A 20,094-nucleotide genomic window follows, 5' to 3' on the forward strand; every position below is an offset into this window, starting at 1 on the left:
AAATAAATAATTAGAACATTTTTATCAAGGACGTCTTATATACAATATATAAATATTTAAAACAACCATGACTCAGAAACAAATAATTTGAACCTCGGACCATCGGCTTCATAGGCAGGGTCACTACCCACTAGACCAGACAGGTCGACATTAAATCGCTCAAAAACCATTTTAATGCTTTACAGGGTCTTACACTATTATATCACACACATTCAAAAGTATTACATTTCTGAGGCAATTAGTAAAAAAGCATGCGTCCCAATACGTGTCGTAAAAAGATGTTTTGATTAAGACCTGTTTATTCTCGGAACCGCCTGCCTAACTACTTAAGAATACTGCAATACGACAGGAAAACTAAAGAAATTGTAGCGGTTATTTGCATTGACAGTATCGATCAAAATACTCTTGTAATGTAATTATTAAAAAAAAACAACGAACCATTATTTTTTGAAAATGCGATCATTACGAATATGTCTAATATAATGAACAAAATATAACTACTGTTTTTACGCCCCAAGATATTACCAGTGGCTGTGTGAGCTGTAGACCTCGCGATAAGCTTAGAAAATATAAAAAGTGAAGATACTCAGTTCATTAAGTGATTATCACAGTGAACTCACAATGATCTTAAGCGCCATAAAGACTAATGGTACTTAAGTCCTTTTTGCTAATTCACCCATTTTGAATAATTTCTATAAATCGATTCGACAAAAAACCTGTAGAAAAGAACATCCAGACATACGAAAGCAGATTGCCTGAGTCAAAACAGAGACCTTCGCTTCGGTCAATAAATTTTGTAAATTTTTAATACATTATTCTAAGAACTTAGTGTGAACCTATAAGTAAAAAAATAGTTTAAAGATATTTACACTCAACCTTTTTTTATAAATTGTTACCAACTTCAAAACGTTCTCTAATAGAACAAATTAAATTATTTTCAGAAAATATTTCAATTTGTTTTTATTTCAGTAGAAACACTATTATATAAATTCATTATGTACTTTAATCACAACTCTACTTGAAAAACAATTGGGTAAAATAAACAAAGTTACAACTTCATTCAATATAGTACGGTCGCCAAATCTCAAAAGCCCTCTAGAAACACGATTTAATTGACTCGGCTCGGCCTTACCCACAACCGGTATCAATGTGTTCGGACAGTTCTCCTGATCACCGTACATGCGGTAGTAAAGCGGAAAAATGGTGGAGGGGATAGTAATGACGTCACAAAGATGGCGGCCGGACCTATTCTTTTTGGCGGTGTATCTCGAAAACCACTTAACCGATTTTAATCATCGAGGTGTCAAATAATAGCTTACATTATGGAGATTATTTCCTTTTCTACAAACATTTACGTGAAACCTATAGGAAAAAAAATAATCACAAAAAACAGTTTTTTTATAAAATTATTATTTTTTATTTTGTAAAAATCTCCGTAAATATTAGCATTTCGCAAATTTTGTTTAATATAAAACATATTGCTTCATTATCAAGGAATATAATGAGCCTTAAAACATACAGATCGAGTAATAAACAATGAAGCTACACTCATTTATTTGCGCATGGGTAACGATAACTGGCTTTTACCGGTCGAAACTGTGGTGACTGTTACGATACGTATTGAATGGAATTTATAGAGTATCGGTTTTAATTACTGAAATTATAATGACAATTATAAAAACCAGACACAATAATGTTACCTTACTTCGACGTTTAGTCTCTTTTTTCGTCTTAATCATAGGTAGGTGTAGGTACATATTTCTTTTTACTTAAAAATTTTATACAGGGTGAACTTTTAACCACCAGTCATACTCTGCGCAGCGACTTTATAGGTCATACTGAACAACTTTTACTATTAGTAGTCCCCAAGCCGCTCCGAGGCCAGATTTAATTGACTCAGCTCGGCCTTACCCACAACCGGTATCAATGTGTTCGAGCGTTTCTCCTGATCACCGTACATGCGGTAGTAAAGCGGAAAAATGGTGGGAGGGGATAGTAATGACGTCACAAAGATGGCGTCCGGACCTATTCTTTTTGGCGGTGTATCTCGAAAACCACTTAACCGATTGTATTCATCGAAGTGTCAACTAATAGCTTATATTATGGAGATTATTTCCTTTTTACAAACATTTACGTGAAACCTATAGGAAAATAATAATCACAAAATACATTTTTTTTTTATACATTTGGTTGGTAGGTTTGTCTTATGTTTTAAAGCAGTAAAATCTTTCAAGTCGAAACACAGTATAAATATACATTTTGTTGTCTAATCTAAAAGTATGATGTTCATTGTTTAAGACTGATTAGTGATTACTGAATTAAATAACATGCTATTTGTTATTTTTGTTTTATTTTTTAAATCAGGTATTAATTTATTCACTATGTATCACTATACAGGCAAAATGTGTATCATAGTTGGTCTGTAAGTACTTACTACTTGTGTCGAATATAGGTATAAGATGAAATTTTAACCACCAGCCATACTCTGCGCAGTGACTTTACAGGTCATACTGAACAACTTTTATTATGGGACCAATGCCGAATCACGCAAGAAAATTTGGATCTGGAATGACACCCACTGGCTGTGCCCTACCACACAAAGCGAGATGACATTCACAATGCCCATACCTCTCTTTTGGACGTAGTTTAAGGACGTACCCGGGTCCATGACGCATGCTCGCCACACCGCTGCTTAAAATAAGCTGACGCACCGTAAATTGAACTGCGTAAAAATCGCAAAAAATATTACACGGAGATCTTATGGCAGACACCGTACCGGTGACGTAAAAGACGCAACTGTTTTGCGAACAAAAAAGATTCGCGTGAAGCACGTCACTGCGATTCCGTACCGTCACCGTTTTTTAAACAGCGGTGTGGGGAGCATGCGTCAAAAACGGTACGCATACGACGCGTCACTGCGATTCCGTATCGTGACCGTTTTTTAAGCTGCGGTCTGGTCGCACCTTGTATTGTATTGTATTGTATTGTATTCGGGCGATTTTTCCGCAACTCGACGACTTGCGCCTATTTTGCGTGATATGTTGGGGGTGGGCTAGTCCTGCCAGCACAGCTCCTCGAGGAATCCTATCAAACCTTTGATGTTGAGTAGGACCTCGGGGAGGTCTCTCGGAGATCCGAGATGTTTAGCCCTGTATGGAGTCACTCCGCTGCATTCCAGCACCACGTGAGAGGCTGTTTCTTCTGTCTCCATGCAACCTCGGCACAGGGGACTGTCTGTGACACCTTTTGTGAAAAGATGTTTGTTAAATAGTCCATGACCTGTTATGACACTGGTTACCATACTCAGTCGGACCTTCCCTAGTTGCAGGAGCGCCCTTGTGAGTTTTCCGTTGATGCCAGGCATGGCTTCTTTTGCCTGTCTGCATCCAGTCTGGTTCAGCCAGTGTTCTGTGTGTAGTTTCCCTGTACGTGCCAGCAGCATTGAGCGTACCTTGCTAAATGGTATCGGAAGAATCGGTTCCGGACCAATCGCCCCCGCATTCGATCCTTGCCTGGCAAGCTCGTCCGCAGCATCGTTACCTCGGGATCCACTGTGTCCCTTGATCCATTGTAGGGTGATCTTGTTATTATGACATACCTCCATTAGTCGTTCGTGGCATTCGTGTATAAGTTTGGATGTAACTATATGGCTATTTAGAGCCATTAAGACTGCTCTACTGTCGGAGAGTATGCGGATGGAGGATCCTACTACCTTCCTTGCAGTGATGGCAGCCGCCGCGTTTATGATGCCCATGCACTCAGCTTGGAATACCGAGTTATGGGCTCCTAGCGGAGTGGTGATCGACATGTTCAGGTCTTCTGAGAAGGTTCCAGAGCCCGATCCGTTGTCTGTTTTGGACCCATCAGTGAAGATTCTCAGCTCCCGGGGATTGAGTCCTTCATGATTGTCGTCCTCATATAACTGTATTTTGTACCTTTTATCGAAGATAGCTTGTTTGTGAATCCGGTCCGTGCCTGACCTAAGCACTGGAAATTCGTCATACACCTTTTCCAGGCATTTTGTGTGAAGAGCTCCTGTGATGTTAGACCATATCTTGAGGGTTCGCAACCTTACCGCTGAGAGACTGGCCTCTTGCTGTATGTGTAGGTGCAGCGGTGGAAGGTTTAGCATGACCTCCATGGCTGCAGTCGGGGTAGACCTCGTGCAGCCAGTGGTGGCCGCGCATGCGAGCCTTTGAAGTCTTTGTAGTTTGTCTCGTACGTTGCTCGTAGGTTTGTTCTTGGCCACCAAACCAGAGCACCGTAACAGAGTAAGGGGCGGATTATCGTCTTATAGAGCCAGAGGGTAATTTTCGGGTTGAGTCCCCACCTCTTACCAATCATCCTTCTGCACTGCCAGAAGACAACTCCCGCCTTGTCTATCCGTTTGTTGATGTGGTTGTTCCAATTGAGTTTCTTGTCGAGAGTTAGTCCTAAGTACTTAACTTCATCGGACAGCTGTAGCTCAGTTTGGAAAAGTGTTGGTCTGGTAAAGTTGGTCGCACCTTTATATGGGACAGTCAAAATTTTTTTCGCGATTTCGGAATTAGTCCCATAGTAAAAGTTGTTAAGTATGACCTATAAAGTCGCTGCGCAGAGTATGACTGGTGGTTAAAAGTTCACCCTGTATAAAAATTTTAAGTAAAAAGAAATATGTACCTACCTATGATTAAGACGAAAAAAGAGACTAAACGTCGAAGTAAGGTAACATTATTGTGTCTGGTTTTTATAATTGTCATTATAATTTCAGTAATTAAAACCGATACTCTATAAATTCCATTCAATACGTATCGTAACAGTCACCACAGTTTCGACCGGTAAAAGCCAGTTATCGTTACCCATGCGCAAATAAATGAGTGTAGCTTCATTGTTTATTACTCGATCTGTATGTTTTAAGGCTCATTTTATTCCTTGATAATGAAGCAATATGTTTTATATTAAACAAAATTTGCGAAATGCTAATATTTACGGAGATTTTTACAAAATAAAAAATAATAATTTTATAAAAAAACTGTTTTTTGTGATTATTTTTTTTCCTATAGGTTTCACGTAAATGTTTGTAGAAAAGGAAATAATCTCCATAATGTAAGCTATTAGTTGACACCTCGATGATTAAAATCGGTTAAGTGGTTTTCGAGATACACCGCCAAAAAGAATAGGTCCGGCCGCCATCTTTGTGACGTCATTACTATCCCCTCCACCATTTTTCCGCTTTACTACCGCATGTACGGTGATCAGGAGAACTGTCCGAACACATTGATACCGGTTGTGGGTAAGGCCGAGCTGAGTCAATTAAATCTGGCCTCGGAGCGGCTTGGCGACCGTACTAATATAAGCGAGTCCTTGACTTGACTATTATTAACAATGGACCACACATCAAGTTTGTAAATGTGTTAACCTTTAATCAAAAAGGTCATAAAGATCGAGTATCCTTTGACACAAAACGGGTGATTATCAACATAATATTATTTTCCTTGTTTCCGAGCCGCCTATAATTTTTGGTTAAACACTACTTCCGTTGCGGTCAATATCTGTCGGCATATTTTCGGATACATCACAAGAACTCGATTACATTGACAACTGCGGGTGCAACGTAATGAGTTTTAAATTATTAACTGCAGATAAAAACTCGCTGGCCGATGTCCGTGTAACCTTTCCTTTAGTTTTTGGCCGATGCCGGTACATGTACACACGGAATAGTACTAGTACCTACTTGTGGTGTTCTGATATCGATATATGTACTATTTACTTGAACTACTAGTATATTATCATAATCATAATATCATATTTGAGCCATTTAATTCAGTAAAAACTGCTAATATTCTGCTTCGCAATTTTATACCACACAACAAATGCCGGAAAAAACTACAATATTACATATATTTAGCAAAAAATATGGTATAAAAATAAAAAGTTATGAATGGATTTTAGAATTACCTATCTATTATGACTTCTCTATCTCTTCTAGGAATGGGCCTACGTAAAAAATAAAAGGTTTATCTTTCTTAAAAAGAGACATTTACTTGAGGTTCGCTTTAACATTTTCTTGGAAGCCATTTAGAAAAATAAAAAATAATAAAGATATCTATATAGATGTAGTGCAGACAACAGTACATGAATAAAATTTTAATATATTTAAGTGTGTATTTTTAATCCCAAAAAAAAAGTTAATTATAGGACTTAATACGCTATGTAATTTATTAAATTACTTTCTGTTATGTTTCAGGAAATTCGATAATCTAAAGAGTAAACTTCACTTTCCTCTATAACGACTAGGACTAGACTACTAAAACATACTCCTGAAAAGTACGGCTCGTGAAAAGTCAGTGAACGGTCACCCGCAGCGCGTCTCCTACGGCAGGTACCCGGCGATGGTACTTAAGCAACCGCGGCACCCGAATCACCACATACCGCTAAAGCCCGTAGAGCGCGCAGCACGTAGTGCTACGGATCACGGCAAGTTTGACGTTTCGTAAATAACCAGTGAATTTTAGTTACGAATCTCAAAGAGTTAAGTGTTGTGAAAAAGAACTTTCAATATGATGTCCTTAGTGTTGTTTGTTTTGGGAGGGCTCCTTGCAACGACAGAGGGTTGCGGCATTGGAAAGCAGATGATAAGTAAGTTTTTTTACCTTTATTTTGTAATTGTCTTTTTACTAATTAGTAAATTTCTTAAAATTCCAAATAAAATTGCAAAATATATAATGAAGCAATGATTTCTTTCAGTCATTCTGACATTGAAATAGTTTTAAGTTAAAAATAAACTATAGTTTGTTTTGATGAAGTTAACCGTGAAGTTATTTATTATAAACAAATAGATTAATAACATATAACAGAATTATTCATGAATTGTGCGTGAACCGGATTATTTAATTAAAAATTCAACAATAGGAAGTAGTGTTAAACAATGATGTAATATAATGGCTTAGCGATCATATTTTATTTCCTTAACAATATAGATCATGAAATTTCATTATTAGATATTTATGGAAAAGTCAAAGTCATTTTGCAGTCATAGAAGTAATAAAATCGCCCGCCGCCACCCAGTCTACAATATTCGGACGAGTTCTGCCAAAGACGATCCCATTAGCATACCTGTATTGGTCGAGGTTATAAAAATTTATTGACAGACACCTGTGTTAACACGCACCGACCACGATAAATCAGATAAATCCGACTTATTATGTGACAAATATTGAAATTACAAAAACGTAGATCTGGACAATTGATCGGCACCGGTATACATTAATACCTGTTTTTTAAAGCAAAAGGATTAGCTTATTACCTGTTACTGATCATATGTTTTTTGCTTGGTTTAGCGTCGGGTGGATTGACGGCACTCGAGAAGCAAAGCATCGTGGACGCGCACAACCGCCTTCGACAGAGCATCGCCCTGGGGCAGGTCTCCAGCCAGCCGCCGGCAGCTAATATGATGGAAATGGTAAGTTACACATAATATGTCATACAAACATGAATACTGAAGGGTTTTTATCAAGCGAAGTTACAATAAACAAGAACGGAAAATTTCTTATTTCTGCTAAATACTTGATGATTCAAAATACACCTCTAATGTATAAAAGTATCATCGGAAGCCAATTCTCATGAATTGACCTTATTAACTATTCGGCCCTTACACATTCGACAAACAAATATTGTATCAAACCGTAACCAGTAATAAATTGTCGGCCATTAAGGAATAATACATAATCATTTCCCGGCCGACCCTAATTTAAATATTTACCGCGTCACAAAGCTTGCAAAGTTCGATGCCCTATACTTAAAACAGCATTAAAATGCTGTTGCACATCAGGAAAGGGCTTACGGTATCGTAACTTTCGATTTATTGGAATTCCAGTGACTTTTATGGGCTAAGGCGCCACGAAAGGACTTTAAGCCCAACTTTTAATGACGAAATGTTTCCCCCTTATAGCAATGTGTGAATAAAAGACTTTATATTAAGATATTTACTTGGATCCACAACTAGGACATTAAATCGATATATCACGGCGCTGGTTTTCGGAAAATTAACTATTATTTTTTTACTTTTCCCAGGTGTGGGATGAAGAGTTAGCAGCAACCGCGCAACGTTGGGCTGACCAATGCACGCCCGCGCACGACCACGCCGCGCAACGCGACGTCGGCAGATTCCCGGTCGGACAGAACCTCGCAGCCACCTGGACCACTCGCCCCCCGACCGAGACCAAGGACTCTCAGCCTGATTTCATGAGGCAGATCAAAGCCTGGTTCGATGAAGTCCGTATCTACGGATTTCAGCCTATCAGTGGCGGCCACGGCACCGGTCATTACTCTCAGGTAAATATTACTTTTTATTTTTTTTTACACATGATTTGTTGGAAAATATCATTTTAGTAATAATACTTTTAATAGGTACGATTGATTAATTTTTACAATATTTTACTTCACTACGAAATTACTAGAAAATTGTCCGGAATAAAAATCGATAAAAGTGCATTTGCAATCGTAAGTCATAAGAAACACAAAAAAACAATAGTTACATTTAATATTATTATAGGAAACTTCGACTTATAAAATTTCCATCTCTATTGTCAATAGTTGGTATGGGGCGAAACATCGCACGTGGGTTGCGGATTCACGTTCTACTACGACAACGCAAGAGGCTACACCAAGCTGTACGTCTGCAACTACGGTCCCGGAGGGAACGTGATCGGTGCCAACCCTTACGAGAAGGGCTACCCCGCTTGCAGCACCTACGGACTTGCGGACTCCAGAAAATACTCTGGTCTATGCGGTAAGCTTTGCATATTCTGTTACTAAACCAATATTAATTTTACATTACAAAACTCCCCTGATGTTTGGATATAAATTTATTTAACCGGCGCTCACGCTTTTAAAGTTGCAAATCCAAAGATTTTTTTTGTCGATTAGCCAACAAGCACAGTTCATAATGGAGCTACATTTTATGCTTGAACCACTTTAAAGTATACTAAATTTTATATAAGAATAAGAGTAATATTATAAGAATGCCTGGAAGAGCTTCTGGTCCATGAAGGCACTAATGAAGGGCAACCTTCCACTGACACTAAAGCGCAAACTCGTCGACATGTGTATCCTGCCTATCCTAACCTACGGCGCCCAATCTTGGTCATTAACGGAAGCCCAGAAGTCCCGACTCAAGATTTGCCAGCGAGCAATGGAGCGCAGCATACTAGGGGTTCGGAGAACCGATCGAGTTAGGAACACCGAACTGCGCTCCAGAACTGGTATTATAGATGTGGGTGTTAAGGCCGCTAAGCTTAAGTGGGGTTGGGCAGGACACGTCTGCCGTATGCACCCGGTGGATCGGTGGGCCAAATTGGCTACCCAATGGATACCGCAGATTAGCCGGGGCAGAGGCAGACCAAAAAAGAGATGGCGGGATGACCTCGACGCTTTTTGCAGAGACTGGCGGGAACATACTTCAAACCGTGATGAGTGGCGGAAAAAAGGGGAGGCCTTTGCCCAGCAGTGGGACACAAGATAGGCTATTTAAAAAAAAAAAAATCTATTATAAGGGCTTTTTACATAATTGGGACATAAATATACTAAAATCTACTATTTTGTTTACAGCAACCAGCAGTTTCACTGCATCTTCGAGTTATCAAACGGTCGACAATGTCAACGTCATCCCAGACAGCACTGGCAATTCTCAAGCTTTCAACTACCAGTTCAGTAACCAGTACAGCAATCAATTCAGCAACCAGTTCAGCAACCAATACCAGTACCAGTACCAGCAACCTACCTATTACCAAACAGAAACACAGACTTCTACATACAGGCCATTTATTAGCCTATTCAAGTCTGCATCAAATCTATTCACTCAACCCAAATCAAGAGGATTCAGATTTGGTACTGTTTACCTATGAAACTTCATAAGTTTTAGACATACTAATAGCAGTATTTTTAAATTATTATGAGATTGTGACAGTTTCTGTTACTCGACTGATTATATTTAAGATTATCGGTATTGATAGTTAATATAAAGTTCTCTTTGGTTCTACAAAAAGAAACGCAGGCATATTTTAATACTGAAATGTTTCTGAGCTTCAAAAGTTATGAAGTTGAAGATTATTCTAGATGAAATATGTGATATTGTACAGACCATTAAGTATTAGCGGAGAGCAGGCGACAGTTGTTAAAAGAAATATATGTTTTTATATTTACTTTGTTTTTTTTTCTTTCTCGAATTTAAAATGTTTGTCGATTTATAATAGAGTTTCATCTTGTCATATAGCCGACTTTGTATGTATCGGAAATACTACAAAATTTATTATATGGACACGTCATCTACCTGTGAATTAATTCACTTCGATTAGCAAAATTTGACACGGAGGCCGATGACATCACCGCACTATCGCAAAATCGGCCATCAAGATGTCATAAAGACGAATCTTAACCGAAGATTGCGTCACTTTGTCATTATTTAGTGACACTTCGTTTCTTATTACCATAAACACCTGGAGGCTTGACCTGGTATATATTATCATTTTCTAACGGCTTTACTAAGAACGTTAAAAATTAAATAATTTTTAACTTGAGAGCACTTTATGCTTATCTCTAACTACTTACATGTACTTACTCGGATATAATCTGGCTATTAAAAAAAATACACGTCCCTAACATAGATATATCCCGTCAGTTTTGTGACGATTGCTAACCAGCAATGGCAGCATGGTTCCATTTTTATCACTTGTCACTATGCCCGTCACTTTCGCGCCTACATACTTGTTAGAACGTGACAGGGACTTAGCCCTACAGGCGGTTATGGTACACAATTAAGTGAAAATGCCCATACACAACTCATATTCTGTCTGTTACGTTAATTAAACCTACGTTCAACAATAGTTAAGTAGAAATGCTTTCGCATACCACTGGCTGGCTAGACCCCCAGTCAAGATGACAATCGTTTGCACCGTAGCTAACGAAACGCTAATGTATCTCTATCACTCTTCCATATTAGTGCGACAGAAAGACATTGCCCGAGATAAAGATCATTTATTCGATTTTGATCTTGACTAGACCTCAGAACGGATCTTCTTAACGACAGAAATTGCATGTTCCGTGATTGGAATACTTTGTCAAAGGCATTGACATATATCTAAGGACGGGCCTTACGGGCAAAAAGAATGGGGCTAGTACAGCGGTGTCACGCACACGAATTCGAGCCAATCGTGCAGTCTAACGCCACAACGTTATGGGTTCGCATCACGCGCGCGATTGGCCGCAACTAGTTGCGTTAGACTGCACGATTGGCTCGAATTTGTGAGTGAACTCATGTTCATAAACTTGCAAGCACCTTCTCAATTATTAAAGCAGTTTAACTTTACGTCAAGACAACAAAACAGAAAACAGAAACAACAAAACTCTACGCAGAACGTTGGCGCTCATTAGTGAGAAAACATAGGAAGGGTCACGGTCCTCAAATTTTGAGGTAGACAATTTAGAGGTGACTTAGGTAGGACCCAAAAACAATTTCCGAAAAAACAGAATTTTTGAACCTTTTGTCGTGGCCAGATCTTAGTAGTGATCATTTTATAATGTGGAAATCATATCATGAAATGATTGGTTGGTCACATTATGAAAAATTCAGACCTGACCTAACCACACCATGAAGCGATCAATAAAATTCTAAAATGATATCCCATCAAAACATTTTCATGTAAAATGTAGCCAAGACGAGATCATAAGGCTCGCACTGTCAAAAATTATCAGATCTCGTGTAGAGCCAAGCTTCTAATTCTTCAAGCCCTACACCTTAGTCAACATATTTGGCTTGGCCGTTTCGCTACCGTCACATGGGTAAAGCTGAAAAATTTATTCACTATTCATTATTTTTTTATTATACAATACTTCTTGTAGTAAAGAGTGTGTGAAGCTTGGCTCTACAAGAGACAGTGCGAGCCTTATGGTCTCGTCTTGGCTATATTTTACGTGAAAATGTCTTTTATAGGATTACACTTCCTTTTGTAAGTCGCTTATGGCAATGTTCCATCCCCTGATTTAAAGGGTTGGGGTTGATTTATACGGGCTTCTTTTATACGATCTGCTCTTTTTACTGATTCCCTATACAAACTTCAACCGCTTTTTCCCCTAACGCCCTTTTCCTCCCCCTTTTCACCCTTACGGGGTGATTTTGGGGTTGAAAACTATTCTATATCGTTCTCCATAACAAAAACTATCTACATACCAAATTTCCTCGAAATCGGTTCAGCGGTTATTGATTCCCCATACAAAAATCCACCCCCTTTTCATCCCCTTGTTGGCAAAAAAATTCAATGTTTTGATTTTTTTTTGTTTATGTACTAATACTATCCTACATATCGAATTTCAGCTTCTTAGGACATCAGGAAGTACCCGAAGGGTTTTGATGATCCTCAGTGAGGGAGTGAGTGGGTCAGTGACGGGGTTTTTTAAATATGAATAAAATATAAAGTATGAGAGCTATTGTAATTGAATTTTTTTATGCTTAATAAGTCCACTATTGACATTATATCCCGAGAATTTTGTTTATCTGATACAATTAAAACCCAACTTATGAGGGTTCAAAAATACGACGAAGCGCTTTGAGAAAAGGTAGGTAGAGTAGTGTAGTAGGCCCAAGGGGCTCCGCTTTGCTCATCTTGGCGGGGCACTACCGTGCCCACAGATTGGATAAAATGAGTAGGTACCTAGATTACGAGTAGGTATTAATATAAGTAGGTACAATACATCTAGAGTATTAATATAAGTAGGTAGAATAGAGAGATGAAACTGCTGTGAATTAACTATTAGAAGTAAAATCGTGTAATACTCCTTTGTCACAAAATAAATCACAACTGATAGGTATTAAATATCAATTAGTTTTGCTTTTAAATTTAAATGAAACATATATGCGAAAGAAAGTGTGAAGTAGCACTACACAGGCTTTTATTTCACAAAAAAAACTTTATAGTTGATTGTCAAACTTATTAGATCAATTGCTATTTGATAGCAATATGTTATGTAAATTCACTTCCATTTTTTAACACTCCATTACAAAGTATCAATACTAATAAAGTCTATATTGACAAACATTGTAAAGCGCTCATTAAAATCGAGGAAAAGTAAACTTTATCTCGTCGGAAATAAAAGCCTACTCGTTTGTATGATTTATAACTTTACACGATGTGGCATTGATCGCGTCTCACGGTTGAGGACAGTACGTTACGTAATACTAATAAAATGGACACACAAATCGTAAGATGCAAATAAACCAGTTTGGCAAATATTTTAAGATTAGAAGCTAAAAGTCACTGCGATGATTACATCTCAAAAAGATCACCGATAATGTAATTCCGTATTGATTGGTTTATTTTTAGAGCATTTAACCAACCGGAGTTTTTCCCTTCTCGAAAACCGCGGCCAATGGTCATACTCAATATTACTATATGGTCTGACGTTTATCTGACATGGTTGTGTATATTTTCGCTCCTATTTTTAACAATAATCAAAAAGTCGAAAAACGTCAAACGTAGGGGCATAGCTATAGTTAATATAGATCAAATAACATATAATATTTTTCATAATGTCAATATCCAGTGAGGAAAATGGGACTACGAGAAAAGACCGTCCCCTTTCCTCTTAACTGTTCTAAGGTTTATTCTGCACAGTTGACAAGGCCATGTCCGTCTGCTAAACCTACAACAAGATTATGGCATTTTATAAACGACTAATGTAAACATAAAAAGTATAACGAGTTATCTTTAAGTTTACTTCGCCCGAAAAAATAAAGAGTTCAAAACGTCGGGACGTATTTGAATAGTTTTATTTCATAAATAACTATCGCGGCCACCGAAGACAAAAGTTACTTTTAAATACATGTTGATTTTTCTGAAAATGTTCACACTCACATAAAAACAGTATGATATGTTCCAAATTGTAATAAATTATACTATTTTTTGAGAAAAATGGCTGAAACTATGGCTGTGACAGACATTCAAAAAAATATATACACCTTGTTTTGATTGAATTCCGTTAACTTCGGGATATTGGTAAGTACGTTTAAGGAAACTAAATGGCATAGTTAATTTTGAAAAAAATATTTTTTTTTGTTATTTTTTTTTCCTATTTTTATATTTATAAAAATTAATTAAATGTTGCATATAGCGTTGTTGTAACACGGGCATTACATTTAACTCAACCAAACAATTGAAAACTGCCACAGTCATATCAATGTCATTTCGTACATCGATCGTCCGAGATAGGACTTACGTTTAGTAGCTAGTGTATGACGCGCACTAAACACTAATCAATATGTAAACAGGCCCTAAGGCAAGTGTACACGCTCGTAAGGGCCTTATAAGATAAAAATGAATATCTCCGAAATTAAGTTATTAGAATACCGGTGTCTTTGAGAAAGTTACTTAATTTAAGCTCAGGGATGCACACTCGAAATTAACGAAAAAAAAACACGGTGTATATTATAGGACATTATATAAATAAATATTATATTGTATACAAACAGACAGACAAACGGACGTAGAGACGGACATGAGGAGAAAATTATAATAAGTTACCTGTTTTGCTATTTTGGCTTCGGAACTATAAAAATCCAAAATAAACAAGCGTATACCTGTGTTGGTGCAGTTTCCAAGGAAAAGCCTAAGTACTTAGTATGTTTATATTTCTCGTAATATCTGTGTGACTGAGAAAAGTTAGAAATCAACAGGATCTTCACTTATCGCCACTTACCTACCATGGGATGAGTTAATCACTGGTTTTTCTGTAAAAACAGTAATTATAAAAAAAGGAAAACAATTGTCTCGACAATTAAACCTACCTTTCAACCTTTATTGTATCTATATATAAATATAAATCCTGAAAGTAGTTATTAAGGCGGTTATTTTTTTAATTATATAAATTTCTCGCTTCGTGGGCAGATTTATATTGTGTTGTCAATTATTTGTTTTACCTCAGCAGCACGAACAAGAGTACTTTGCTGCTTATAAACAGTGAGCAGAAACGCGTTTTGCTCACTTTGTGAGACAACATTACATTCAGGGGACCTTTATATTCGAATGTTATTTCAACGTGCGGGGCCTTATATAAGTTAAAACAATAGTACATTACGATACAAGTGCGAAAAATAGGAAATTCGAAACGAGTGGCGATAAATTAAAACACGACCGAAGGGAGTGTTTTAAATCTACACGAGTTGTGAGTTAGCTATTCGCACATGTATCGTACAACGTTTTACAGTACATATGGCCCTTTAAATGTTCGACATAGTAACGTAATTTCGCACTAGTGCGGTAAAGTAGCACCATATGTACTGTAAAAAATATTACTTTGCCAATCCGCGAAAAAATACCGTGCTAGTCAATCAGTGCTAACCCGTTTTACTTACTTGCGCATTTTTACATGCGATTAATGTTCCCACCCTCATCTTCTCCTCTGTTCTTTAACTACCACTTTTTGCATTAAGGCACATTTTTTAATGTATTAAGGATGGAAAATAACACGTATATGTAGTTACATGCGAGTCTCAAATTATGCTTGTAAAAATATTTTTTTCGCTTTTTAGCGATAAGACCGCCTGTTGTTTACGTCTGCTTGTGTTTCTGTTTTCTTTTGTATTGTTTACTTTTATAGCAGTGTGCAATAAAGAGTATTTGTATTGCATTGTTTTATTGAAATAAGAGGTGTAGCACTTTTAGAATTAAAAGCCTAATACTATAGTCCAGTTTTTTTATCATTAGAAAGAAGGTAAGCGATTTTAATGCGTTTTTTTATTGAAAAACACTTTAAAAAAAAGTCACAGCAAATATGAAACAATTATAAATCAGATACAAACATTTAAGTACATTATTTTTCACCACACCAACTGGTAAAGGCCCTCTTAATAGTTCAAAAACGAATGAGAAAGTTTTATTTTATCCACATGTCGGGCAAAGTAATCAGATGCAAATTTTGAGCTGTTTCCTTGTGTTAGCTAGTAGAATTGACTTTTAAATGATTATTGTAAGATTATTTTTTTGTAACGTTCATTTCGATTTGATTTCATTTGATTTTTTTGGTATTTCATAGTTAGTAGTTTCCTCGTGTTGGTGTGCTGAAAATTTTTGTGTTTCACTCGGAGGCAAAGTTTGTTTAACCCTCGTGCATTGAAACCCTCGCAACGCTCAAGATTCCACTTCTCGAACCACTCGCTACGCTCGTGGTTCAATTTTGGAATCTTTCGCTGACTCGGGTATCAATATTAGCACAAGCGGTTAAACAATAACTATTGCTTTCCTATGTAACAGTTACTGATTTTTAAAAAGCGTTTTTTAATTAAAAGACAAACTACTTATAGTATTATGGCACCAGACACACGCACGTGTCTGGCCATATAAACTAACACTTATTTTATTATCACCAATACGTCAATAATGGCGAAAGAACTTGCTAAGTGTAATAAAATTGACATTGTAGCCACCATGTAACTGTTACTAAGGTGTTACTGTAGCCTTGAGGTGAGGTTTATTTGAATACAGAATTATCGACTTAGCACATACGAGTTTGTATAGTTCTTTACCCTCTCTTTGATTTAGAAGATTAAAAAAGTACCTACAACTCAGCCAATTAGCGGAGCAAGAAGTGTGTGAAGCGGATTTAATTACTAAGCACCTACTTATTTACGAAGAGACAAGTTAGGAATATCAGGTACCTAGCACCGTAGTATCATCCTGATGAATCACCAATAAGATATGAAGTCTACAATTGTCTGTATAAGGTAGGTCTAGCTACCTACCTTATACAGAAATTGTAGACTTCATTTGTTTGTAGGTGGATATATTATAAGATGCATTAGGGTAACTTTTTAGGCGGGGTAATTTTGTAAATGACAAATAGGTATCTACTAAACTAGAATCACTTTCTACTGTAGCACACTAAGCAAGATGCCGTGGTAAGTTCGCCTTATGTTCCTGAAGGCTAGTCAATTAGTAAAAAGTTAACCTCTTAAGATTACAATTATAAAATTAAGAGATCGTCGTCATTGTTAAGTTACATAATTTAGTTTATATTTGTGTGTACACAATTATATTCGGTGAATGTGTTTGGATAAATTGCTTTAAAATGTACCTGCAAATGTCACATGTCTAGTTTTAATACTGTTTTCAGTAAGGGCTAAAATTATAATTATAAAACTATCTTAAGTTGTAAAGGTATTTATCTACCAGTTAAGCTTATTTGATTAAAGATTGTGAAACGCCAACAATGACTTTATTCTTCAGATAAGTGACAAGTAGCTTATTCAGGACTTTACTTGGATATTGTGAAAGAAGCCCTTAATCTAGTTTTAACGTAGTTAATTTACTATATAACAAATATGTAGCTCGGTTCAAAAGGATATATTTGTAGGTACATACCTACTCAAAGAAAGTTAATAGTCAAGCATACGCTGCGATTACATACATGTAATTGTGTATGTAATCATCATGTATGTAATTCTTCCTGTTCCGTCCAGCAGATAATTACGTTGCACAAGGCAGAGTCTTTACTCTATCCATGTTATAGTATATCTAATTTATCTTATACTGGACCTTTCTTGACCTTACTAAGATGAAAAAAAACTGGGCAAGTGCGAGTCGGACTCGCGCACGAAGGGTTCCGTACCATTATTAATAAAAACGGCAAAAAAAAATATGTTTGTTGTATGGGAGCCCCCCTTAAATATTTATTTTATTCTATTTTTTATTTGTTGTTATAGCGGCAACAAAAATACATCATCTGTGAAAATTTCAACTGTCTAGGTATCACGGTTCATGAGATACAGCCTGATGACAGACGGGCGGACGGACGGACAGCGAAGTCTCAGTAATAGGGTCCCGTTTGACCCTTTGGGTACGGAACCCTAAACAGAGGTAAATATTTATATCCTACTGACGGGATATCTTTATTTTTTTTACCTTTACGTTGAGATTGAGACATTTATTTGTAAAATAACAAACAGTACGAGGTCTACCATCCTCTTAACGGAACTATATAACACAAGAAAAATAAATGACTGCATCGATTCTTCTATTCCATTTATTATGTACCTTCATGAAAGTAATCCTGGCGGCGCCCATGATCCACTATGACGCTGACGCGCAGATTTATCAAATCTAACCTGACAATACGAGTCAAGGCACGCGTTGTCGTGAATGACACTATCTATAAAGGAATAAAATAAATTAAAACTAAGTGACACAGACCAAAACTTGGGGAATCAGTAGGACGACAATATTTATATACAGATTTATACATAAATGATCAGGTTTGTTAGTGAGCACAATTCCCCTAATGAAGGCGCCACTGGGCAGCCGATGCAGTCTTAAATACCTACAGATAAAAAGCTGTATCTTGGGTTTTGATGCAACTGCCATCTATGTGCTGAGCGCTAAAGTTTTGAGGCTTGACGCAAAGTGCCAGCGGTAAAACTTCTGTAGACAACTTGAATACGCAATACGTTAGGAGTTCAAGATACTATATATAGAGGACGCTGTAGTCAAAACAAGTTAAAATGTTAAGTCTTTTAGGGTTTCGGAGTCAACTAGGAACCCTTATACTTTCGTCATGTCCGTTTGTCCGTACTCAAAAATCTTTAGCGCTTCAAAACTGCATTTTGGTATGGATATAGGTATATATTATCCATTACGCTGAGACCGTGGTAAAATAAAATCAAGAATATAGATTCAAACCAAGATAAGTTGCCAGCGATTTTGACAGCCTAGACGTGGCGCGGGTTATTTTAAACGTCAAACTTCTATGAAATTATAACATTTACTTGACACTTGCACCTCTGGGCTATCAAATTAGCTGCCAACTTATCTTGATTTGACTCTAAACACAACGTCAATACGGGTAAGTGTGACTAAGGGATAAGTGTGTCTGGCCTTCACATTGGGTTTGTTTTACACATTGATTAGAATTTATTAAGAGTTTATATATTTGCTACTTGCGTTTAGAGGCAAAAATGTATAAACTCGCACTTGCTAATGACCTAAGCACTTTTAGAATTATGTATTATTTATTACTCTTACCTTCATTACTAATATTTTATGAACATAATTAAGGATGACTGTTTTATTGCTTATACTGTAGGTTACATTCATTGACGTCGTGTATTCGTGACTATTATTTTTCGCAGAAATTCAAATATGGAGAGCCCTAACCTAACAATAGACTGTGGGCACATTTTGAGTTTTTAAACCAGACACTAATAAAGTATGCAAGTGTTACATTCCGTTAACATTCCGATAGTTTAAGTATGAGGTTTTAAGTTCTTTGAATAATGTTGAGAATATTTAAGCTTATATTTTTTTCATTATTCTCTTTTATTTTAAAATGTATTTATATTTCCGACAAATGTATGTCCTGTACATATATTTATTATTCCGTTCTAGTTCCGTAGTATTTCATTGTTTTATATATTAAGAATTATTTTATCGTTTGTGCCCAAATAAATAAAACATATTTTTATATAAGCACCTTATTTGAGATGAGAAACCACCATTTTTATTTAGTGGTTGCTCGCATCATGGAGCAGTTTTTACGAGATTTACTGACAATATTTGTAAGTTTGAACAAAATGCCAATGCCAATAAGAAGAAATTCATCAAACTTACGTAGCTTGGGTGACAATGCAATGTTATGGTCATATCCCGCTTTTATAATGTGGAGACCAAAGACGGCCATAGGGACTTGGTAATAACGCCACCTCATAAGGTGTGGGCTCGTTTGGATCGCTTTCATGAGAAATGAAACATTTGCCAGAAGAATTAAAAAAATGGAATTGTTTTGTTCTTCACTACCCAAGTCCTTTTTTTGTTCCACTATAAAATTGATGCCAGAAACAGATTACTTTTTAGGGATAAGTTTCCCTAATTTTTATAGAAGGTTTTATATGTGAAAACTTCGTTTTACTTGTGAAAGGTATGCAACAAAAATATACAATATAAATAATCTGTATTGCTCACCAATATCAAAACTAATAATTTACTAATATACTAAGGCGTATTGTTTTATATCCGCTGAATATAAACCATGGCGTCCAGTTCTTTTATCTATCGGATTAATTTATTACCTTCTCAT

At 36.7% G+C, this 20,094-nt stretch overlaps 1 protein-coding gene across 1 annotated transcript in view; it reads left to right on the top strand.

The window, feature by feature from the left end:
- Positions 1-10,181, top strand: part of LOC133520703 (venom allergen 5-like) — a 29,705-nt gene extending 19,524 nt beyond the window's left edge. Inside the window, exons 2-6 of the mRNA XM_061855316.1 lie at positions 6,227-6,618; positions 7,320-7,441; positions 8,053-8,313; positions 8,575-8,770; positions 9,589-10,181. Coding sequence (XP_061711300.1) covers positions 6,540-6,618; positions 7,320-7,441; positions 8,053-8,313; positions 8,575-8,770; positions 9,589-9,884 — 954 coding nt within the window. The 5' untranslated portion in view covers positions 6,227-6,539 and the 3' untranslated portion in view covers positions 9,885-10,181. The remainder of the gene's footprint in view (positions 1-6,226; positions 6,619-7,319; positions 7,442-8,052; positions 8,314-8,574; positions 8,771-9,588) is intronic.
- The last annotated feature ends 9,913 nt before the right edge of the window (positions 10,182-20,094 follow it).

Source organism: Cydia pomonella, chromosome 8 (assembly GCF_033807575.1).
Source record: "Cydia pomonella isolate Wapato2018A chromosome 8, ilCydPomo1, whole genome shotgun sequence".
In the NCBI taxonomy this organism is placed as follows: domain Eukaryota; kingdom Metazoa; phylum Arthropoda; class Insecta; order Lepidoptera; family Tortricidae; genus Cydia; species Cydia pomonella.